This window comes from Rhinoraja longicauda, chromosome 41, assembly GCF_053455715.1.
Source record: "Rhinoraja longicauda isolate Sanriku21f chromosome 41, sRhiLon1.1, whole genome shotgun sequence".
NCBI classification, from domain to species: Eukaryota; Metazoa; Chordata; class Chondrichthyes; order Rajiformes; family Arhynchobatidae; genus Rhinoraja; species Rhinoraja longicauda.
Genome location: NC_135993.1, coordinates 4,797,791 through 4,823,277, shown reverse-complemented (window position 1 = coordinate 4,823,277; position 25,487 = coordinate 4,797,791). Strand labels below are relative to the sequence as shown.

General features: G+C 51.3%; 1 protein-coding gene across 1 annotated transcript in view; it reads left to right on the top strand.

Moving 5' to 3' along the window:
* Positions 1-25,487, top strand: part of plekhg2 (pleckstrin homology domain containing, family G (with RhoGef domain) member 2) — a 75,028-nt gene that overhangs the window by 12,694 nt on the left and 36,847 nt on the right. The window contains 3 exon segments of the mRNA XM_078430956.1: positions 10,382-10,839; positions 23,071-23,171; positions 23,796-23,862. Coding sequence (XP_078287082.1) covers positions 10,382-10,839; positions 23,071-23,171; positions 23,796-23,862 — 626 coding nt within the window.

Genomic DNA, 25,487 nt, shown 5'->3' with positions numbered 1-25,487 from the left:
CTCTCCCTCATCCCATCCCCTCATCCCCCCCACCCCCCATCCCCCCTCCCTTTCACCCCCCTCCCCTCAGTACAGTGAAAAGCGACACAGTGAGGAGAAAGACAACACATGGTTACAATCGAGCCATTTACAATGTACACTGGATACATGAGAAGGGAATGACATTTAGTGCAAGGTAAAGCAGTAAAGTCTGATCAAGGAGAGCCTGAGGTAGATACCAGTGGGGTAGATAGTAGTTCAGTAGGTCTGAAAACTGGGAGAGGTTGACAGGGGTGGGTAGCAATCAACAGGGTGGAAATAACAATTAAAAGTTACTTGAAGCAAAATTATGGAGGTCTTTACTTTAGATTTTAGAGATACAGCGAGGAAACACGCCCTTTGGCCCACCGAGTCTGCACCAACCAGCCGATCCCTGCCAAATTTCACCGAAGCCAATTCATCTACAAACCCGTACGTCTTTGGAGAGTGGGGGGGAAACTGGAGCACCCGGGGCAAACCTGCGTGGTCGCGGGGAGAACGTGCAAACTCCGCACAGACAGCACCTGTAGTCAGGATACCGGGCCTCTGGTGCTGTGAGGCAGCAACTCTACTACGCTGAGCCGCCGTGCCGCCCGCCTTGTGAAGAAGGGTCAGTCTGAACAAGGGTCCCGAACACGGAAATGTAACTTGGCCATTCCCTCCACAGATGCTGCTTGACCTGTTGGGTTCCTCCAGCACTTTGTGTTTTGCACATGGCCTTATCTCTTGCCATGCAAAATCCTACAGGATGCTGCAAGGGTTGCATGGTGGCGCAGCGGTAGAGTTGCTGCCTCACAGCGCCAGAGATGCGGGTTCGATCCTGACTACGGGCGCTGTCTGAACGGGTGCTTCTTGTACGTTCTCCCCGTGACCTGCGTGGGTTTCCTCCGGTTTCTCTCCCACACTCCAAATACGTGCAGGTTTGTAGGTTAATTGGTTTCGGTAAAATTGTAAATTACCCCTAGTGTGTGTAGGATAGTGTTAGTGTGCGGGGATCGCTGGTCGGCGCGGACTCGGTGGGCCGAAGGGCCTGTTCCTGTGCTTTATCTCTAAACTAAACTAAACTAAAATGCTCTCAGATCGTGGGAGCTTTCTGTGCATGTAGGTTCATTAGCTTTGGTATAATTGTAAATTGCACCTAGTGTGTGTAGGATAGTATTGGTGTGTGGCGATCGCTGGTCGGCACGGGCTCAGTGGGCCGAAGGGCCTGTTTCTCGAAACTAAACTAAAGAAAATGAATCTGCTGTGGGGTAGATGGCAGCCCCACCTCATCATTCAGCGACTGCTGCTGAATATTAACCACCCCTGATTGTAAACAGTGTGGATGTGTAAGTGCTGGATACAGTCAGGTGTCAGGAAACATACTGACATTTACTAGCACCGTGACATTTCCCTTTGAGAGGCAACCTAGAGGCAGCATATTTCCTGCCACTACTGTTGGGCTACAAACTGCCGGAGTGGAGGCAGAGTGGCCCAGAGAGCACAGACATGTCGTGAGAATCGCTGGTCGGGATGCAAGAGGAGGGGGGGGGGGGGTCACACCAGACAGAGGAAAAACTTTTTCAGTCAGAGAGTTGTGAATCTGTGGAATTCTCTGCCTCAGAAGGCAGTGGAGGCCAATTCTCTGAATGCATTCAAGAGAGAGCTAGATAGAGCTCTTAAGGATAGCGGAGTCAGGGGGTATGGGGAGAAGGCAGGAAACGGGGTACTGATTGAGAATGATCAGCCATGATCACATTGAATGGCGGTGCTGGCTCGAAGGGCCGAATGGCCTCCTCCTGCACCTATTGTCTATTGTCTATTGAACTAAACAAGACCCCTGCTGCCTATTCCCATCTGCTGGTACTGCCTGCCTGTGAAACATCGACTCAAAACGTCGCCCATTCCTTCTCTCCAGAGATGCTGCCTGTCCTGCTGAGTTACTCCAGCATTTTATACCCAAGGTAGACACAAAATGCTGGAGTAACTCAGCGGGTCAGGCAGCATCTCGGGAGAGAAGGAATGGGCGACGTTTCAGGTCGAGACCCTTCTTCAGACTGATTTTAATCAAGGACCTCTGACACTCTGGTCATTCCCTCTCCTCCCCTCTCCCGTTAGGCAGAAGATACAAAAGCTCGAAAGCACGTTCTGCCAGATTCAGGAGCACCTTCTTTCCCCTTTTATGCTGTAACCCCTGATTGGGAGGTACTTTCCAGGAAAGGACACAAAAAGCTGTAGAAACATAGACAATAGGTGCAGGAGTAGGCCATTCGGCCCTTCCAGCCAGCACCGCCATTCAATATGATCATGGCTGATCATCTAAAAATCAGTACCCCGTTCCTGCTTTCTTCCCATATCCCTTGATTCCGTTAGCCCTAAGAGCTAAATCTAACTCTCTCTCGAAAACATCCAGTGAATTGGCCTCCACTGCCGTCTGTGGCAGAGAATTCCACCGATTCACAACTCTCTGGGTGGAAATGTTTTTCCTCATCTCAGTCCTAAATGGTTTACCCTTTATTCTTAAACTGTGACCCCTGCATAATTCAACATCTCTGGAGAGAAGGAATGGGTGACGTTTCCGGTCGAGACCCTTATAATGCCTGTCCCACTGAGTTACTCCAGCATTTTGTGTCTATCTTTGGTTTAAACCAGCATCTGCAGTTCCTTCCTGCACATTAGGTACTTTGTAGCTGTGCCTATGATCATAGATAGATAGCGTTGAACAAAACAACTTTGAGGCGGCACGGTGGCGCAGCGGTAGAGTTGCTGCCTTACAGCGCCAGAGACCCGGGTTTGATCCTGACCACGGGGCGCTATCTGTGCGGAGTTTGTACGTTCTCCCCGTGACCGCGCGGGTTTTCCCCAGGTGCTCCGGTTTCCTCCCACACTCCAAAGACGTGCAGGTTTGTAGGTTAATTGGCTTTGGTAAAAATGATAAACTGTCCCTTGTGTGCAGGGTAGTGCCAGCATTCACGGATCGCCGGTTGGCACGGATGTGGTGGGCCGAAGGGCCTGCTTCCACGCTGTACCTCTGAGATCATGTTCCCAATGTTGGGGGAGTCCAGAACCAGGGGCCACAGTTTAAGAATAAGGGGTAGGCCATTTAGAACTGAGATGAGGAAAAAAAAATTCAGTCAGAGAGTTGTGAATCTGTGGAATTCTTTGCCTCAGAGGGCAGTGGGGGCCAATTCTCTGAATGCATTCAAGAGAGAGCTAGATAGAGCTCTTAAGGATAGCGGAGTCAGGGGGTATGGGGAGAAGGCAGGAACGGGGTACTGATTGAGAATGATCAGCCATGATCAGCCATGATCACATTGAATGGAATCAAGGGCCGAAGGGCTCGAAGGGCCGAATGGCCTCCTCCTGCACCTATTGTCTATTGTCTATTGTCACATTCCAAAGACGTACTGGTTTGTAGGTTAATTGGCTTTGGTAAAAATTATAACTTGTCCCTTGTGTGCAGGGTAGTGCTAGCATTCAGGGATCGCCGGTTGGCATGGATGTGGTGGGCCGAAGGGCCTGCTTCCATGCTGTATCTCTGAGATCAGTATCCAACCCGGGTCTCCGGTGCTGTAAGGCAGCAACTCTACCTCTGCGCCACCGCGCCGTCCTATCCATGTACCTGTCCAAATGGCTTTTAAATGTCGTTATAGTCCCTGCCTCAACTCCCGCCTCCGGCAGCTCGTTCCATGCAGCCACCACCCTCTGCGCGGAAAGATTTGCCCCATAGGTTCCTATTAAATCTTTTCCCCTCTCTCCTGAAACCCATGTCCTCGTGAGTTGGTTCTTGTGTAGGAAGGAACGGCAGACGCTGGTCTACACTGAAGATAGACACAAATATTGATGGGAGGGTCAGGCAGAGAGAAGGAATGGGTGACGTTTCGGCTCAGACTCTGGGTGTTGATTGAACAGTTACCACTAAACTTGTTCCGTTGGTCGCTGGCAGAGCTGACACAAACCGTGGCAGGAGCGGGGTGACACAAACATGCATGCCATCCCCATCCTTGACATTAGTAAATCTCTCTGGTTCGGTTGCCTGGCAACAGTCAGTATATCCCCCTCCTCGCCCGGCTCTGAGGCGATGCGGTTATTTTGTGAACAGTTGCGATGCTGCAGCTTCAAATGCGGCGGAGTGTGAGATGCGGTGAAATGCGAGGCGGTTCGCAGGAGGGGAGGGAAGCACACAGGTGCTGGTGGACTAGTCCTGCCCGCCACCATTGAGCCGCCATTACCGGCGGCAGCTGTGACCGGGGGCTGTGCCGAATGAAGACCCCGCCCGGGTGAGGGACTGCAGGTAAAGGTGGTCTCTTCCTGTTCCTTGCCCGGCCAAGTGGACCCGTTGGGCCCAAACCTCTCCTGCATTGGTGCAGCACCCTGTCCTTCCCCACCCACCCCTCCCCTCTCTCCTCAACCCTCCCTCCCCTCTCCTCCCCCACTCCCCCCTCCCCTCCTCTCCCCTCCCCCCTCACCTCTCTCCTCAACCCCCCCTCCCCTCTCCTCCCCCACTCCCCCCCTCCCCTCCTCTCCCCTCCCCCTCACCTCTCTCCTCAACCCCCCCTCCCCTCTCCTCCCCCACTCCCCCCTCCCCTCCTCTCCCCTCCCCCCTCACCTCTCTCTTCAACCCCCCCTCCCTCCTCCCCCACTCCCCCTTCCTTCCCTCTCCCCTCCCCTCTCTCCTCAACCCCCCCTCCCTTCTCCCCCACTCCCCCTTCCTTCCCTCCCCCCCTCCCCTCTCTCCTCAACCCCCCCTCCCCTCTCCCTTCTTCCCCCACTCCCCCTTCCTTCCCTCCCCCCTCCCCTCTCTCCTCAACCCCCCTCCCATCTCCTCCCCCACTCCCCCCTCCCCTCCTCTCCCCTCCCCCTTGCCCTCTCTCCTCAACCCCCCCTCCCTTCTCCCCCACCTCCCCTTCCTTCCCTCCCCCCCTCCCCTCGCTCCTCAACCCCCTCTCCATTCTCCCCCACTCCCCCTTCCTTCCCTCCCCTCCCCTCTCTCCTCAACCCCCCTTCCCCTCTCTCCTCAACCCCCCCCCTCCCCTTCCCTCCTTTTAAACTTTAAAATGTGAATAACTTTTAAAATATAACACCGGTTTCAATAAAAACGACGTGCATTATCACTAAAGTGACGATGGTGAGTAAGGTGGGCCTAAAATTGTCGCGCTATCGTGACCCGTTTTGGCCGAAGTTCAGTCACAAACAAGATAACAAACAAGAGTTTTAGTATATAGATAACTGCAGATGCTGGTACAAATCGAAGGTATTTATTTCACAAGAGGCTGGAGTAACTCAGCGGGACAGGCAGCATCTCAGGAGAGAAGGAATGGGTGACATTTCGGGTCGAGACCCTTCTTCAGACGGACTAAAACTTGCCCGGTTTAATCTCGCCGCCATGGTACCTGTGTCGTACCCCTCCGGTCCCTCAGGCCAGGGGACATCGGCACGGATCGGCCCGGCCAGGCCACCATTCAACCATGGCCAATCTATCTCTCCCCCTCAACCCCATTCTCCTGCCTTCCCCCCATAACCCCTGACACCCGCACTAATCAACCTCTGCCTTAAAAATATCCATTGACTTGTCCTCCTCAGGCAATGAATTCTGTAGATTTACCACCCTTGACTAAAGAAATTCCTTCTCATCTGCTTTCTTAAGGTACGTCCTTTAATTCTGAGGCTGTGCCCTCTGGTCCTAGACTCTCCCACTAGTGGAAACATCCTCTCCACATCCACTCTATCCAGGCCGCTCACTATTTGGTAAGTTTCAATGAGGTCCCCCTCATCCTTGTAAATTCCAGCGAGTACAGGCCCAGTGCCGACAAACACTCATCGTATGTTCACCCATTAATTCCTGGGATCGTTCTTGTAAACCTCCTCTAGACTCTCTCAGCTGTTCTATCTGCCTCTCCCTACGCCCCTCTCTTGAGCATCGTTGAGAGATCTCCTCCTTATTTCGAGGAGGCGTTTGGCATTCAGCTCCCCTCCCTGGGGGTTTCAGGGGGACACTTGACAGAAGTAGATAAACCCGGAGCAGCCGGAGGAAACCCACGCAGGTCACCGGGAGAACGTACAGACAGCGCCCGTAGTCGGGATCGAACCCGGGTCTCCGGCGCTGTGAGGCAGCAACTCTACCACTGCGCCCTTCCAAACTAAACCGAACTTCCTTACTAAGAACGCAGCTGTGATTGGAATGCACCTGCTGCTCAGCTGCAGATGCATGGGTGGTGTGTGGGGGGTTGCAGCATGAGGGAGCACTGAGATTGGTTTGGCTGCACGGCTGGTCTGGCTGCACGGCTGGTCTGGCTGCACGGTTGGTCTGGCTGCACGATTGGTCTGGCTGCACGGCTGGTCTGGCTGCACGGCTTGTCTGGCTGCACGGCTGGTCTGGCTGCACGGTTGGTCTGGCTGCACGATTGGTCTGGCTGCACGATTGGTCTGGCTGCACGGCTGGTCGCTGCACGGCTGGTCTGGCTGCACTGCTGGTCTGGCTGCACGGCTGGTCTGGCTGCACGGCTGGTCTGGCTGCACGGCTGGTCTGGCTGCACTGCTGGTCTGGCTGCACTGCTGGTCTGGCTGCACGGTTATTCTGGATGCACGGCTGGTCTGGCTGCATGGCTGGTCTGACAGCATGGCTGCACGGCTGGTCTTGCTGCACCTGCTGGTCTGGCTGCGTGGCTGGTCTGGCTGCACGGTTGTTTTTTTGCTGCATTGTTGGATCGACAGCATGTGTAGGAAAGAATTGCAGATGTGGGAAAATAACTGCAGATGCTGATGGTACAAATGGAAGGTATTTATTCACAAAATGCTGGAGTAACTCAGCGGGTCAGGCAGCATCCCTGGAGAGAAGGAATGGGTGACGTTTCGGGTCGAGACCCTTCTTCAGACTGATGTCATAACAGAAGTCATCTGGGAACTATAATCAACCTTATGGCTGAACTCACATACCTGTGGTCAGATACCACATCACGCAGTAAATTGTGCTTCATATGTCAGCAGCAACATTTACTTTCTTCCTACTGCTCTGCTTTATTCCTTCAAAAGCATGATAAATAACACAAAATGGGCACTGTTCCTTTCAAAAGACACAAAGTACTGGAATAACTCAGCAGCGTAACCCTCCGCTAAGATACTCCAGCATTTTGTGTCTACCTTTCGATTTAAACCAGCGTCTGCAATTCTTTGGTATCACAAAATGCTGGAGTAACTCAGCGGGTCAGGCAGCATCTCTGGAGAGAAGGAATGGGTGACGTTTCAGTCTGAAGAAGCATTTAGCGTCTACCTAGGATTGGTTTGGCTGTATGGATGGCTTGGCAGCTTGGTTGGTTCCGCAGCATGGTTGCAGACAGGAGCCCCACTGGCCCGTCTGGCTGTGCTTGTAGCGGTTGGCAGAGCGGGCGACAGCTCAGTTGGCTGAGTTGGCAGCGAGCCAGCGTCTAACTCCACCACTGGATTCCTCAGCTCCGTTCCGCCTTGGCTGCCCGCCAGCAGATGGCCGGAACGTCTGTGCAGTCTTGCCAAGTTCCCAGGCTCGCTCATTAAATCCTCCTGCCGCCACCATTTACCCAGAGGGTGGCGAACCTCTGGAACTCTTTGCCGCAGGAGGCTGTGGAGGCCAAGTCGGTGGATAGTTTAAAGGCAGAGATGGATAGATTCTTGATTAGTGCGGGTGTCAGGGGTTATGGGGAGAAGGCAGGAGAGTGGGGTGAGGAGGGAGAGATAGATCAGCCATGATTGAATGGCGGAGTAGACTTGATGGGCCTAATTCTACTCCTATTCCTTGTGGCCTGATGACCATTTGTGAAAGGAAGATTGTTCCCGATGTTGGGGAAGTCCAGAACCAGGGGTCACAGTTTAAGGATAAGGGGGAAGTCTTTTAGGACCGAGATGAGAACGTTTTTTTTCACACAGAGAGTGGTGAATCCGTGGAATTCTCTGCCACAGAGGGTAGTTGAGGCCAGTTCATTGGCTATATTTAAGAGGGAGTTAGATGTGGCCCTTGTGGCTAAAGGGATCAGGGGGTATGGAGAGAAGGCAGGTACAGGTTACTGAGTTGGATGATCAGCCATGATCATATTGAATGGCGGTGCGTACAGGCTCGAAGGGCCGAATGGCTTACTCCTGCACCTATTTTCTTTAGAACTGAGATGAGGAAAAACCTTTTCAGTCAGAGAGTTGTGAAGGTGTGGAATTCTCTGCCTCAGAAGGCAGTGGAGGCCAATTCTCTGAATGCATTCAAGAGAGAGCTAGATAGAGCTCTTAAGGATAGCGGAGTCAGGGGGTACGGGGAGAAGGCAGGAACGGGGTACTGATTGAGAATGATCAGCCATGATCACATTGAATGGCGGTGCTGGCTCGAAGGGCCGAATGGCCTCCTCCTGCACCTATTGTCTATTGTTTCTATGTTTCTAAAAGAGACTGGGCTAACTGCAGCCCTGCCGGTGTGGGGAACATGCACTGAAAACTAATCGCCCTTAAACAACTCAAGCAGTGCCTGCAACCTTACACGTTTGCAGATGGGATCAGTTAGAATGGGATGGATTAGTCAAACTGTGCTTGTAATGGAGTGTCTGGGTTTGGCTAACTCACAATCCGCTTCACACTGCAGGGGGCGGCAGTACAGTACAGTGCCGTTAACTATTTCCTTGCTGGTTCATTCCTTTCACCATCGGATCACTTAGTTTAGTACATCGGTACTTTTTCTTTGCATATTTTAGTTGAGATAAACAGCCCCTTCGTCCCACCGAGTCCACACCGACCAACACTGTCCTACACTCACTGGGGTACATTTTGCACTTGTACCAAGCCAATTAACCTACATACCTGCACGTCTTTGGATTGTGGGAGGAAACCGAAGATCTCGGAGAAAACCCACGCAGGTCACGGGGAGAACGTACAAACTCCGTACAGACGGCGCCCGTGGTCAGGATCGAACCCGGGTCTCCGGCACTGCGTTCGCTGTAAGGCAGCAACTCTACCGCTGCGCCACCCTCTTTCCATTCTTTCATTCATTTGTTTCATGCCTTTCATTCATTTAGACAATAGACAATAGGTGCAGGAGGAGGCCATTCGGCCCTTCGAGCCAGCACCGCCATTCAATGTGATCATGGCTGATCATTCTCAATCAGTACCCCGTTCCTGCCTTCTCCCCATACCCCATGACTCCGCTATCCTTGAGAGCTCTATCATTTGTTCTATATCTCTCTATTTTCACTATCTTTATCTCTCGTCTCCCTTTCCCCTGACTCTCAGTCTGAAGAAGGGTCTCGACCCGAAACGTCACCCATTTGTTTTCTCCAGTGATGCTGCCTGACCCGCTGAGTTACTCCAGCACTTTGTGTGTGTATACTCTTGAAATATTACGTACAGTTTTGGTCACTCTGCTAAAGATGAGATCCCATTGAGCAGGAAAGGGTGCAGAAAAGATGCAAGGATGTCGCGGGAATCCAGGGCCTGAACAACAGGGAGAGGTTGGGCAGGCGAGGACTTTGTTCCTTGGAGCACAGGAGGATGAGGAGGTGATATTATAGAGGTGTATAAAATTATAATAGATAGATTGAATGCACAGTCTTTTTGCCAGCATTGGGGAATCAAGAACCAGAGGACATTGGTTCAAGGTGAGAAGGGAAAGATTTAATTTAATTAGTAGAATTAGGCCATTCGACCCATCAAGTCTACTCCACCATTCAATCATGGCTGATCTATCTCTCCCGCCTAACCCCATTCTCCTGAGGGGCAACTTTTTCACTGAGAGGGTGGTGGGTGTATGGAAAGTGCTGCCAGAGGAACTCACTGGAATTTAGAAGATTGAGGGGGGATCTTATAGAAACTTACAAAATTCTTAAGGGGTTGGACAGGCTAGATGCAGGAAGATTGTTCCCAATGTTGGGGAAGTCCAGAACAAGGGGTCACAGTTTAAGGATAAGGGGGAAGTCTTTTAGGACCGAGATGAGAACGTTTTTTTTCACACAGAGTGGTGAATCTGTGGAATTCTCTGCCACAGAAGGTAGTTGAGGCCAGTTCATTGGCTATATTTAAGAGGGAGTTAGATGTGGCCCTTGTGGCTAAAGGGATCAGGGGGTATGGAGAGAAGGCAGGTACGGGATACTGAGTTGGATGATCAGCCATGATCGTATTGAATGGCGGTGCAGGCTCGAAGGGCCGAATGGCCTACTCCTGCACCTATTTTCTATGTTTCTATGTTTCCATGCTGCATGAGCCCAACTTAGACTGGGACTAGATTGGATAGGGGCATGTACGATAGGCTGAATGATCTGCTTCTGGGCTGTGTGAGTCTAGGTTGATGTTGTTGACTGGGACTGGCTGGGATGGGAGATGGTTGATGGGCCAAAGGGCCTGTGTGGGTGGTGTCTGACCTCTGCCCTTTGCCCCGCAGCCCCGTCACGGCCCAGCTCGGCCTCGTCGCTCAGCCTGATGTCGGCGGAGGTGGGGGGGATGTCGGCAGCCCGCAGCTCGGGCAGCTGCACGTCGGTCAACACGGTTTGCTCGGACAGCGAGCGTCCGGCCAGCCTCAGCTCTTCAGCCTCCTCCGCCTCGCTGCAGGAGACCCACAGCGCCTTCGGCAGCAGCGGCGCGCTGGCGCCCGTCGCCCCCGGCAACCCCGGGCCGCACGGCAGCGACATCAGCCTTCACCTGACGCCCGTGGGCCAGGCCGAGGCTCCGTCCGAACAGCCGGGCCCGGCACCCTCCCCCCGCCCCGTCGCCCAGGACGACGGCGGGCGGCCTCCGGAGCGGAAGGAACCCCAGACCAAGCCGTCGCACGTGGAGCGGGTGGTGAGGGAGATCGTGGAGACGGAGCGGGCCTACGTGAGGGATCTGAAGAGCATCGTGGAGGTAGGCCTCAGGCTTCGGGCCTTGTTCACCATGACAAACACAACGGTTCTTTATGTCCAATACGATACGATAGAACTTTATTTATCCCTGGAGGGAAATTGATGTGCCAACCGTCATAAAACACAAAAATACATAATATATAAAACATGAAATTAAAGTGACGAGTGGAAAGGGTGTACAAAGATTGAAGGGGGTGAGGGGGGGACAGTCTCAGTCTCAGTCTACCCCATGACAGAAGGGGTTGGAGTTGTACAGTTTGATATAGTTTGATGTACAAATGCACAGTGAAATTCCTCTCTTACATACAGTCCCGTAGAGCATTGCCATACCTAAACACCATCCCCGATTAGCAAAGTGTACATGCCCACATGCAAACGTACGCTAGACTGGGCTTGTATTCACTGGAATTTAGAAGGATGAGAGGGGATCTTATAGAAACGTATAAAATTATAAAAGGACTGGACAAGCTAGATGCAGGAAAAATGGTCCCAATGTCGGGGGAGACCAGAACCAGGGGCCACACACAGTCTAAGAATAAATTGGTAGGCCATTTAAAACTGAGGTGAAAAGAAAACATTTTCACCCAGAGAGTTGTGAATTTGTGGAATTCTCTGCCGCAGAGGGCAGTGGAGGCCAATTCACTGGATGAATTTAAAAGAGAGTTAGATGGAGCTCTAGGGGCTAGCGGAATCAAGGGGTATGGTGAGAAGGCAGATTGTTACTGATTGTGGATGATCAGCCATGATCACAATGAATGTGGTGCTGGCTCGAAGGACCAAATGGCCTCCTCCTGCACCTATTTTCTATGTTTCTATTTCACTCCATTTTCAAAGCCGGGACTGATATGTAGAAGCAAGGATGCAATGCTGAGGCTTTATATGTCAGACTGCATTTGGAGTATTGTGAACAGTTTTGGGCCCCATATCTCAGGAGGGACGTGTAGGAAGGAACTCCAGATGCTGGTTTAAACCGAAGGTGGACACAAAAAGCTGGAGTAACTCAGCGGGACGGGCAGCATCTCTGGAGAGAAGGAATGGGTGACGTTTCGGCTCATAGAAGGAAAGGGTTCTTTACCTGAAACGTCACCCATTCCTTCTCTCCAGAGATGCTGCCTGTCCCGTTGAGTTACTCCAGTATTTTGTGTCTAGCTTCCTCTCTGTTTCGTATAGTCTAGAGATACTTCTGTCTGAAGAAGGGTCTTGACCCGAAACGTCACCCATTTCTCCAGTTGGTGTAGGGCGAGGGGTGGTATTATGGGAGCGCCGCACTGTGGGAGGGGCGTTATTGAGGGAGGCCGCACTACGAGGGGCATGCGTTGTGTCCAGCCTTCGATTTTAATGGGCAGAAAAAAGCTTCAGTGATTCAGTCGTTTTATGGAATGTTACTGAGTTGTGGACTGAGTTAGAAACAGCCCAGTCTTGGGTTAATTACATCTCCTGGCGCTGTGGGAACCTTTAATAACATTCTCTGGTTGAATGTAACTGCAGTGATTAAATAACATTTACAGCTCCCTTCCTAATAGGGAGCCAGTGGGATCACTTCCTGGGGAAAGCACTTATTAATTACTGAACCTCATTGCACTTACATCAACACTGCATCATCATCTGTGATTGTTCCCTGCACTGGCCCCGTCTCTGTGACCATGTAACACGGTCCGTTCCCAGATATGGAACCCATCTGGAGCTCACTCGCTTCTGATTTGTTTAGTTTGGTTTAGTTTATTGTCACGTAAGTAAAATGCCAGATTAAGTATAAGGTGTGTAAAGCAGCACAGTGGCACAGCGGTAGAGTTGCTGCCTCACAGCGCCAGGTACCCGGGTTCAATCCCGACTACAGGATTGGGCCCCATACGGCGTTTGTACGTTCTCCCCGTGACCTGTGTGGGTTTTCTCCAGGATAGACAATAGACAATAGGTGCAGGAGGAGGCCATTCGGCCCTTCGAGCCAGCACCGCCATTCAATGTGATCATGGCTGATCATTCACAATCAGTACCCCGTTCCTGCCTTCTCCCCATACCCCCTGACTCCGCTATCCTTAAGAGCTCTATCTAGCTCTCTCTTGAATGCATTCAGAGAATTGGCCTCCACTGCCCTCTGAGGCAGAGAATTCCACAGATTCACAACTCTCTGACTGAAAAGGTTTTTCCTCATCTCCGTTCTAAATGGCCTACCCCTTATTCTTAAACTGTGGCCCCTGGTTCTGGACTCCCCCAACATTGGTGAACATGTTTCCTGCCTCTAACGTGTCCAACCCCTTAATAATCTTATATGTTTCGATGAGATCTGCTCTCATCCTTCTAAATTCAAGTGTATACAAGCCTAGTCACTCCAGTCTTTCAACATACGATAGTCCCGCCATTCCGGGAATTAACCTAGTAAACCTAAGCTGCACGCCCTCAATAGTAAGAATATCCCTCCTCAAATTTGGAGACCAAAACTGCACACAGTACTCCAGGTGTGGTCTCACTAGGGCCCTGTACAACTGCAGAAGGACCTCTTTGCTCCTATACTCAACTCCTCTTGTTATGAAGGCCCACATTCCATTGGCCTTCTTCACTGCCTGCTGTACCTGCATGCTTCCTTTCAGTGACTGATGCACTAGGACACCCAGATCACGTTGTATGTCCCCTTTTCCTAACTTGACACCATTCAGATAATAATCTGCCTTCCTATTCTTACCAGCAAAGTGGATAACCTCACACTTATCCACATTAAACTGCATCTGCCATGCATCCGCCCACTCACACAACCTGTCCAAGTCACCCTGCAACCTCATAGCATCTTCCTCACAGTTCACACTCCCACCCAGCTTTGTATCATCTGCAAATTTGCTAATGGTACTTTTAATACCTTCATCCAATTCATTAATGTATATCTCTGGAGGATCTCTGGTTTCCTCCCACACTCCAAAGACGCACAGGTTTGTGGGTTAGTTGGCTTGGTAAAATTGTAAAATTGTCCCCAGTGTGTGTAGGATAGCATTAGTGTGCGGGGATCGCTGGTCGGTGTGGACTCCGTGGGCCGAAGGGCCTGTATCTCCAAACTAAACTAAAAACCTAAAAATAGCCCACTGAGGCCTCGTGCAAGAGTCACCAGGATTTGGCCCAATTTTTAAAGTCCAGTTTAGTTTATTGTCATGTGTACCGAGGTACAGTGAGAAGCTTTTTTGTTGCATGCGATCCAGTCAGCAGAAAGACAATACATGATTCCAATCAAGCTGTCCACAATGTACGGATATTTGAACTGATCAATAGTGTTACTGCCTTCAGTGCACTGGAGATTGATTGATTGATTGATCTATTGTTTAATTGATCGATTCGAGGCACAAGGTACTGCAGATGCTGGTTTAGAAAATAAGACACAAGTCGCTGGAGTAACTCAGCACTTTTGACAAAGGTCTCTTGATCTGAAACGTCACCTATCCATGTTCCCTGCTGCCTGACCTTTTGAATTATGCCAGCACTTTGTGTCTTTTTAATCAGACGCACTAATTTTAATTAAAAGCACCAAACCACTGCAAGCTTTAAATTAAGTGTTTTTGCCTTCAATGGAGATTGATTGATGGATTGGCTGATTGAAGACACAAGGAAGTGCAGATGCTGGTTTACAAAAAGAGACCCAAAGTGCTGGAGTAACTCAGTGGGTCAGGCAGCCTCTCTGGATAGAAGGAATGGGTGACGTTTTGGGTCGAAAAGGGATTCAACACCAAACGTCACCCGTTCCTTCTCTCCAGAGATGCTGCCTGCCCCGCTGAGTTACTCCAGCACTTTGTGTCTATCTCCGGTGTAAACCAGCGTCTGCAGTTCCTTCCTACACATGGATAGATGATGTTTCACTCAACACTTCTCAAGAAGGCATCTGACTCAAAACATCACCTATCCATGTTCTCCAGAGGTGTTGCCTGACCCACTGAATTACGCCAACACTTTGTGTCTTGTTTTGGTTGACTGGTTGAAAGAATAGGCATGGAAGCAGGCCCTTTGTTCCACTGAGTCCACTCCGATCATCGATCACCCGTTCACACTAGTTCACTATTATCCTCTATCGTCATACGAGGAAAGATTGGAAAGACTGGGCTTGTATTCACTGGAATTTAGAAGGATGAGAGGGGATCTTATAGAAACGTATAAAATTATAAAAGGACTGGACAAGCTAGATGCAGGAAAAATGTTCCCAATGTTGGGGGAGTCCAGAACCAGGGACCACACAGTCTAAGAATAAAGGGGAAACCATTTAAAACAGAGGTGAGAAAAACTTTTTCACCCAGAGAGTTGTGAATTTGTGGAATTCTCTACCACAGAGGGCAGTGGAGGCCGATATACTGGATGAATTTAAAAGAGAATTAGATAGAGCTCTTGGGGCTAGCGGAATCAAGGGATATGGGGAGAAAGCAGACACGGGTTACTGATTGTGGATGATCAGCCATGATCACAATGAATGGCGGTGCTAGCTCGAAGGGCCAAATGACCTCCTCCTGCACCTATTTTCTATATTTCTATGTTTCTATCCCACTTTCTCATCCACTCCCTGCACACTAGGGACAATTTTACAGAGGGCCGATTAACTTACAAACCCGCACATCTTTGGCAAGTCAAGTCAAGTCAAGTTTATTTGTCACATACACATACACGATGTGCAGTGAAATGAAGGTGGCAATGCCTGCGCGGATTGTGCACAAAAAAGAATTACAGTTACAGCATATAAATAAAGTGAATAAAGTTACTATAGTGCAGACAGAATGTAGTCTCTGGAGTTATAAAAGTTGACAGTCCTGATGGCCTGTGGGAAGAAACTCCGTCTCATCCTCTCCGTTTTCACAGCGTGACAGCGGAGGTGTTTGCCTGACCGTAGCAGCTGGAACAGTCCGTTACTGGGGTGGTAGGGGTCCCCCATAATCTTACTTGCTCTGGATCTGCACCTCCTGATGTATAGGTCCTGCAGGGGGATGAGTGTAGTTCCCATGGTGCGTTCTGCTGAACGCACTACTCTCTGCAGGGCCATCCTGTCCTGGGCAGAGCTGTTCCCAAACCAGACTGTGATGTTGCCGGACAGGATGCTCTCTACAGCCCCAGAGTAGAAGCACTGAAGGATCCTCAGAGGCACTCTCCGGGCCATTTCCCCATCTCCCCGCATCCCCTCAACCTCTCTCCCTCTCTTCGGATTCAACCCCTCACACGAGGGGCAATTGCCCCCACCAACCTCAACTACTTTGGGATGTGGGAGGAAACTGGCGGCACCTGTTAGGAAATCCACATGGTCACAGGGAGAACGCACAAAGACAGCACCCAAGGCCAGGATCGAACCGGGGTCTCTGGCGCCCTGAGGCAGCGGCTCTGCCGGCTATTTTGCTGAGATGAAGTTCTTCTCATTACAAGGCCTCGTTTCAGTGGCTGCTTTGCGCATTTATGCATGAGAGCAATAGACAATAGGTGCAGGAGGAGGCCATTCGGCCCTTCGAGCCCGCACCGCCATGCAATGTGATCATGGCTGATCATTCTCAATCAGTACCCCGTTCCTGCCTTCTCCCCATACCCCCTGACTCCGCTATCCTTAAGAGCTCTATCTAGCTCTCTCTTGAATACATTCAGAGAATTGGCCTCCACTGCCTTCCACTGCAACTTAATTAAAACTTCTTTCAGAGTGATCAATCATATTTGGTTAACGGCACTGGTAACTGCAGCAGAGTACAGCTGCCTCATGTATTTCCTTGCTGACTGAGGCACGATCCCCGATCAGCTGGACTCTGTCAACCTTGGCTCAGATCCGGGTGCGTAAAATCCGCCGGGAATTCCCATTGTTTTCCCAAGACTATTCCCCCCCCCCCCTTCCATCTTCCCAAAGCCTCCAGTCGTTCCCACTGCCCACTCCGAGCCTCAGCTTGAGTGTTCGTGAAACCGCAACATGACTAAACTAATTTGTCATCGACACAAGCAAAATGCTGGAGTAACTGGGCGGGACAGGCAGCATCTCTGGAGAGAGCGAACGGGTGACGTTTCGGGTCGACACCCTTCTTCAGACCAACAGGATAGTGTTAATGTGCGAGGATCGCTGGTCAGCGCGGAGTCGGTGGGCCGAAGGGCCTGCTTCTGTGCAGTATCTCTAGACTATACGAAACAGAGAGGAAGCTAGACACAAAATGCTGGAGTAACTCAACGGGACAGGCAGCATCTCTGGATAGAAGGAATGGGTGACGTTTCAGGTCGAGATCCCCTTTCCTTCTATGAGCCGAAACGTCACCCATTCCTTCTCTCCAGAGATGCTGCCTGTCCCGCTGAGTTACTCCAGCATTTTGTGTCTCTCTTCGGTTTAAATCAGCATCTGCAGTTCCTTCCTATTCCTAAACAGAGAAGAAGAAGCTTTTCCTGAGTCTGGTTGTGTGTGGGCATATAAGATCATGGCTGGCCCATTGCAGGAGAGGGAATCTGAATCAGTAAAGCTCACGCAATCAGTATTAAAGTCAACGCACCCAAAACCCAAGACATCCATAACTGGCCTCAATCTGTCAACTGTGTTTACACAGCCTCATGAGAATGCAGAGGAGCGTTTAACAAGAAGGCCAAGTCTCTGCTTGACAACCGGGCTCAATGTGGTTACCATGGGAGAGCGGGTGACCTCTGACCTGGAAGTGTCCTGTTGACGCGGAGGGGCCATGTTTTAACGGCGTTGGGTTTGACCTCGGACCCTGGGGCGTTTGGCTGGATCGTCGGGGCCGGGATTGGATGGGAATGTGTGGGAGAGCAGGCCGCTCCAGGTCACAGGCGGGAGAGAGAACAAACATCTTCTCATGAGACACGAGGCTCTCATGATTTCCCAAGGAAGGCTGGCCACTGGTGGAGTCGTAAAACAAGTTGTAAAACAAACAGAGAGTGGGAGGGAGGGAGGGATTGTGAATTCCAACACACTGACACAAAATGCTGGAGTAACTTAGTGGGTCGGGCAGCATCTCTGGAGAAAGGGAATGGAAGACCTTTTGGGTCGAGACACTGACCCTGAGTGATAGGGGTGCCAACTATCTCACTCCCAAATAAGGGACAAGGTGATGTCACCGCCCCACGCCCCATGTGATCTCACACAGCCAGGGGCCACGTACTTCCGCTCCAACAATGGCGGCCGCCCAGGCCGGGAGGCGGGTTGCTATGCAACCTCTGTTAGGCAGCACCCAGGGCTCCGGGTGTACACTGTGCAGACCTACACTGTCCGGACCTACACTGTCCGGACCTACACTGTCCAGACCTACAGTGTCCGGACCTACACTGTCCAGACCTACAGTGTCCGGACCTACAGTGTACGGACCTACAGTGTTCGGACCCACACTGTCCGGACTCACACTGTCCGGACCTACAGTGTCCGGACCTACACTGTCCGGACCTACACTGTCCAGACCTACAGTATCCGGACCCACACTGTCCGGACCTACACTGTCCAGACCTACAGTATCCGGACCCACACTGTCCGGACCCACAGTGTCCGGACCCACAGTGTCCGGACCCACAGTGTCCGGACCTACAGTATCCGGACCTACAGTGTCCGAACCTACAGTATCCGGACCCACACTGTCCGGACCTACACTGTCCGGACCTACAGTGTCCGAACCTACAGTATCCCGACCCACACTGTCCGGACCTACAGTGTCCGAACCTACAGTGTACGGACCTACACTGTCTGGACCTACACTGTCCGGACCTACAGTATCCGGACCCACACTGTCCGGACCTACAGCGCCCGGGCCTACAGCACCCGGGCCTACAGCGTCCGGTTCTAATACGGGACAAGGGCAATCCTGTATGTGACAAACCAATTTAGCCCAAATTACAGGATGTCCCGGCTAACACGGGACAGTCGGCAACCTAATGAGTGAAGACTTTGGTTAGGCCGCACCTGGAGTATTGTGCCCAGTTCTGGTCGCCCCATTGCAGGAAGGATGTGGATGCTTTGGAGAGGGTACAGAGGAGGTTTACCAGAAAGGTGCCTGGGTTAGAGAGAATTAGCTACAAGGAGAGAGATTGGACAAACTTGGATTATTTCCTCTGGAGCGTGGGAGCCGAGGGGAGACATGATAGAAGTATATGAAATTATGTGGCATAAAAATAGGGGTAGACAGTCAGAACCTTTTTCGCAGGTTGAGGGAAACCTGATTTTTTTTTTCAGTTTAGTTTGGAGATACAGCACGAAAACAGGCCCTTCGACCCACCGAGTCTGTGCTGACCAGCGATCCCCGCACACTAACACTCTCCTACACACACTCGGGACGATTTACATTTATACCAAGCCAATTAACCGACAAACCTGTACGTCTTTGGAGTGTGGGAGGAAACCGAAGATCTCCGAGAAAACCCACGCAGGTCACGGGGAGAACGTGCAAACTCCGTACAGACAGCGCCCGTAGTCGGGATCAAACCCGGGTCTCTGGTACTGTAAGCGCTGTAAGGCAGCAACTCTACCACTGCGCCCTAAATGAAATATATACAATGATGGGAGGTACAAATAGGGTGGACAGTCTTTACTTTAGACATTAGAGATACAGCTCGGAAACAGGCCCTTCGGCCCATCGAGTCCGCACCGACCAGCGATCCCCGCATACCAACACTATGCTTCACACTAGGGACGATTTACAATTTTAACTGAAGCCAATAAACCTACAAACCTGTAACCTCTTTGGAGTGTGGGAGAAAACCGGAGCACCCGGAGAAAACCCACGCAGGTCACGGGGAGAGCGTACAAACTCCGTACAGACAGCACCCGTAGTCAGGATCGAACCCGAACCATGTGCCTCCATGTCACCCTTTCGTGAGGCTTGATTTGGGTCAGAATATTTTATTGAGCTGGAATATCAGTCGTCCAACGCGTGAAGCTTTACAGGAGTGGATGAGGCAGTGGGATTGCACAGAGCTAGTGTGAACTGGTTTATTCACAAAATCCTGGGGTAACTCAGCAGGTCAGGCAGCATCTCGGGAGAGAAGGAATGGGCGACGTTTCGAGACCCTTCTTCAGATGGGTGATCAGCCATCGGGGTGGACCTATTTCCGTGCTGTTCCTCTACACTACAGGTCGTGGTTGTATGGTCGAAACTACTGTAAATGCCGTGGTTGGATTGAACGATGGTTGGCGTGGACTGGAAGGGCCGAAGGGCCTGTTTCCGTTCTGCATCTCGAAACTAACATATTTTAGCAAGAGGCTTAGAGGTGGGATCGCCGGGATCGGGCAGGGAGATTGGCGACCGACTGTGAGGTCCACATTGTGGTGGGCAGAGGGGCTGTTCCCCATATCTCCCCCCTATCTTACCCCCTCACCCCCTCACCCCCTCCCCCCCTCCGTGTGACCCTGCTGGAGCTCATGGAGTTAACATCTGGGTCAGCCCAGCCCCCACTGACCCGTGCTAGTCAGCGTCTCAGCCCAGATGTTTCGCATTCCACTCGATGTTTCATTTTGTCGTGTGAAGAATGCCAGACATTTAATCTGTTCACGGCTCCCTTGATTCCACGCAGGGGCTCCATCACGCAACCTGGGGCAGCTGGCGAGGGGAGGCCAAGGTTTAGTTTCGTTTATTGTCACGTGTACCCGGGATAGAATGCAAAAAAAACCTTTCTGTTGCGTGCTAACCGGTCAGCCAAAAGACCGTGTATGATTACAATCGCGTGTGCAGATACAGGATAAAGGGAATAACGTTTAGTGCAAGATGAAGTCCAGTAAAGTCAGTCCCATTAAAGGGAGTGGGCACGGTAGCGCAGCGGTAGAGTTGCTGCTTTACAGCGAATGCAGCGCCGGAGACTCAGGTTCGATCCTGACTACGGGTGCTGCACTGTAAGGAGTTTGTACGTTCTCCCCGTGACCTGCGTGGGTTTTCTCCGAGATCTTCGGTTTCCTCCCACACTCCAAAGACGTACAGGTATGTAGGTTAATTGGCTGGGTAAACGTAAAAATTGTCCCTAGTGGGTGTAGGATAGTGTTAATGTACGGGGATCGCTGGGCAGCATGGACTTGGTGGGCCGAAAAGGCCTGTTTCCGGCTGTATATATATGATATGATATGATATACAGGTGCTGTCTGTACGGAGTTTGTACGTTCTCCCCGTGACCTGCGTGGGTTTTCTCCGGGTGCTCTGGTCTCCTCCCACACCCCAAACATGTACAGGCTTGTAGGTTAATCGGCCTCTGTTAATCGTCCCTCGTGTGTAGGATAGTGCTTGTGTACGGTGATTGCTGGTCGGTACCGACTCGGTGGGCCACAGGGCCTGTATCTCTAAACTAAACTAAACTCAAGATAGTCCGAGGGTATCCAATGAGGTAGATGGCAGCTCTTTAGTCTGAGGGTGGTGAATCTGTGGGATTCATTGCCACAGAAGGCTGTGGAGGCAAAATCAATGGATATTTTTATGGCAGAGGTAGATAGATTCTTGATTAGTACAGTGTCAGGGGTTATGGGGAGAAGGCAAGAGATTGGGGTTAGGAGGGAGAGATAGATCAGCCGTGATTCAATGGCGGAGTAGACTTGATGGGCAGAATGGCCTAAGTCTGCTCCTATCACTTATGAACATGAGGATGCTCTCCAGTCGGAGAGTTGTGAATCTGTGGAATTCTCTGCCTCAGAAAGCAGTGGAGGCCAATTCTCTGAATGCATTCAAGAGAGAGCTAGATAGAGCTCTTAAGGATAGCGGAGTCAGGGGGTATGGGGAGAAGGCAGGAACGGGGTACTGATTGAGAATGATCAGCCATGATCACATTGAATGGTGGTGCTGGCTCGAAGGGCCGAATGGCCTCCTCCTGCACCTATTGTCTATTGTCTATTGAGAGGATGGTTCCGGTTGCCCAAGAGAGAGCTAGATAGAGCTCTTAAGGATAGCGGAGTCAGGGCGTATGGGGAGAAAGCAGGAACGGGGTACTGATTGAGAATGATCAGCCGTGATCACATTGAATGGCGGTGCTGGCTCGAAGGGCTGAATGGCCTACTCCGTCTATTGTCTATTGAGAGGATGGTTCCGGTTGCCCAAGAGAGAGTTAGATTTAGCTCTTCGGGCTAACGGAATCAAGGGATACGGGGAGAAAGCAGGAACGGGGTACTGATTCTGGATGATCAGCCCAGATCATGTTGAATGGCTCGAAGGGCCGAATGGCCTACTCCTGCACCTATTTTCTATGTTTCTATGTTTGCCTGACAAACAGCTGGGAAGAAACTGTCCCTGACCAACGAAAGGTTTGGGCAGGCCAAAGAGTGTCTTTCACTGTAGGTAGACACAAAATGGTGGAGTAACTCAGCGGGCCAGGCAGCATCTTGGGAGAGAAGGAATGGGTGACGTTTCGGGTCGAGACCCTTGGGTCTCAACCCGAAACGTCACCCATTCCTTCTCTCCCGAGATGCTGCCTGACCCGCTGAGTTACTCCAGTATTTCAAATCAAGTCAAGTTTATTTGTCACATACACATACACGATGTGCAGTGAAATGAAAGTGGCAATGCCTGCGGATTGTGCAAACAAAATTACAATTACACCATATAAATTCGAATTAATACAGAATAAAAAATTTAGTCCCTGGAATTTTTTTAGATTTAGAGATACAGCGCGGAAACAGGCCCTTCGGCCCACCGAGTCCGCGCCGCCCAGCGATCCCCGCACATTAACACTATCCTACACACACTAGGGACAATTTTTACATTTACCCAGCCAATTAACCTACGTACCTGCACGTCTTTGGAGTGTGGGAGGAAACCGAAGATCTCGGAGAAAACCCACGCAGGTCACGGGGAGAACGTACAAACTCCGTACAGACGGCGCCCGTAGTCGGGATCGAACCTGAGTCTCCGGCGCTGCATTCGCTGCAAGGCAGCAACTCTACCGCTGCGCCACCGTGCGCGACTTATAATAGTTAACAGTCCTGATGGCCTGTGGGAAGAAACTCCGTCTCATCCTCTCCGTTTTCACAGCGTGACAGCGGAGGCGTTTGCCTGACCGTAGCAGCTGGAACAGTCCGTTGCTGGGGTGGCAGGGGTCCCTCATAATGTTGCTTGCTCTGGATCTGCACCTCCTGATGTATAGGTCCTGTAGGGAGGTCCTGTCTTCCTGCCTGCCTGAAGGCCCTACCTTCGATTTCAACCAGCATCTGCAGTTTTTTTCCTACACTGAGTGTCATTCACCGAGTTGTCGATCTTCCAGCCGCACTCCGAATATGCCCTTGCCAACGTTTTTTCCCCCCAAAAGTAAACTTTATTCTGAATTTCTCCCTCTCTGTGACCCTCAGGATTACCTGGGCTGCATCATCGATTGTGGGGAACTCCCTCTGCAACCCGACGAGGTGAACACCTTGTTCTGTAACATCGAGGACATCTATCAGTTCAACAGGTAAAGGGGGGCAAAGAGTGATGGGTGGATACAGGTGGGGGGGGGGGGGAGTGATAGGCAGAGGGGCGGAGTAAGTGAGTTGGAAGGAACTGCAGGTGCTGGTTTTGAACCGAAGATAGACACAAGAAACCCTGGAGTAACTCAACGGGTCTGGAGAGAAGGGCGGTCACGGTGGCGCAGCGGTAGAGTTGCTGCCTTACAGCGAATGCAACGCCGGAGACCCGGGTTCCATCACGACTACGGGCGCCGTCTGTACGGAGTTTGTACGTTCTCCCCGTGACCTGCGTGGGTTTTGTCCGAGATCTTCGGTTTCCTCCCACACTCCAAAGACGTACGGGTTTGTCGGTTAATTGGCTTGGTGTGAATGTAAAAAATTGTCCACCAGTGTGTGTAGGATAGTGTTACTGTGCGGGGATCGCTGGTCAGCGCGGACTCGGGCGGCCGAAGGATCCGTTTCCACGCTGTATCTCCAAACTAAACTAAAATGTAACGCAGTCCCAACGAAGAAGGGTCTCGACCCGAAACGTCACCCGTTCCTTCTCTCCAGAGATGCCGCCTGTCCCGCTGAGTTACTCCAGCATTTTGTGTCTACCTGAAATCTAACGCTGGTCTTTGTCTTTGCAGTGAGCTCCTGGATGACTTGGAACGCAGCAAGGATCCTATCGAAGTGGCAGAGTGCTTTGTGGATCGGGTGAGCAAACAGACCCCACCATCTCCTCGAACCTCCCCCCCCCCCCCCCATTTCCCTTGCTCTCCGACGATCAGCGACTTCGTCCCCTGTGCTCGCTCGTTTTCACACCTTACCCTTCCATATCCCTCGTTTCCCCCTCTCCCCCTCACTCTCAGTCTGAAGAAGGATATTCTTGCTATTGAGGGCGTGCAGCGTAGGTTCACTAGGTTGATTCCCGGAATGGCGGGACTGTCGTATGTTGAAAGGCTGGAGCAATTAGGCTTGTATACACTGGAATTTAGAAGGATGAGTGGGGATCTTATTGAAACATATAAGATAATTAGGGGATTGGACACATTAGAGGCAGGAAACATGTTCCCAATGTTGGGGGAGTCCAGAACAAGGGGCCACAGTTTAAGAATAAGGGGTAGGCCATTTAGAACGGAGATGAGGAAGAACTTTTTCAGTCAGAGAGTTGTGAATCTGTGGAATTCTCTGCCTCAGTGGAGGCCAGTTCGTTGGATGCTTTCAAGAGAGAGCTGGATAGAGCTCTTAAGGATAGCGGAGTGAGGGGGTATGGGGAGAAGGCAGGAACGGGGTACTGATTGAGAGTGATCAGCCATGATCGCATTGAATGGCGGTGCTGGCTCGAAGGGCTGAATGGCCTACTCCTGCACCTATTGTCTATTGTCTATTGTCTATTGTCTCGACCCGAAACGTCACCCATTCCTTCTCTCCAGAGATGCTGCCTGTCCCGCTGAGTTACTCCAGCATTTTGTGTCTATCTTCAGCAACAATGTCTGTATCTCTGCCCCACCCCCCTCCCCAGTTCCTCAGAGTGAACTTGCTGGGTTTCGAGGCCCCTCCCAGGAGCTCTTGATCGACCCAAAATGCTGCAATTTGAAGGCAACACAGTATTTGGGAGTGAGATAGTTGGCACCCCTATCTGGGGCGGCACGGTGGTGCACTGGTGGAGTTGCTGCCTCTCAGTGCCAGAGGCCCAGGTTCGATCCTGACTACGGGTACTGTCTGTGCAGAGTTTGCCCGTTCTCCCCGTGACCTGCGTGGGTTTTCTCCAGGTGCTCCGGTTTCCTCCCATATCCCAAAGACAAGCGGGTTTGTAGGTTAATTGGCCTAGTGTGTAGCAAAGATGCTAGAGGAACAAGATGGACCACTCCTTCGAAATCGCCTATACTGAAGTGTAGTCCGCAAAGGAGCGTAACGTCCGCCATTTTAGTAGGCAAAACCCGCCTCTCGCAATGCCTCTCGCAGTGTAATCAGTGTTGTGGGGGAACAGTATGTGTGATGATACCATTAAAATGCAGAATATATCTCATCTATCAATTCACAGATTGTTGTTATTTTTCGTTTTAAATGTTTCTGCAAGTTTCTGCCTACTAAAATGGCCGCCGTGACGCACTACGGTTTTTAGGGTCGAGTGGTCTATCTTGCTCCTCTAGTATCTTTGGTGCGAAGATCGCGGCCCCACCCTCTCAGTGCCAGTGTGGGGCTGATGGCAACGGCGCCACCCTCTGGGAAGAAGCCAAACTACCGCACCCTCGGGCTTTCATGAGTCATAGGAGCGGAAGTAGGCCATTCGGCCCGTCGAGTCTGCTCTGTCAAAGTTTCACACACTCTGATCGACA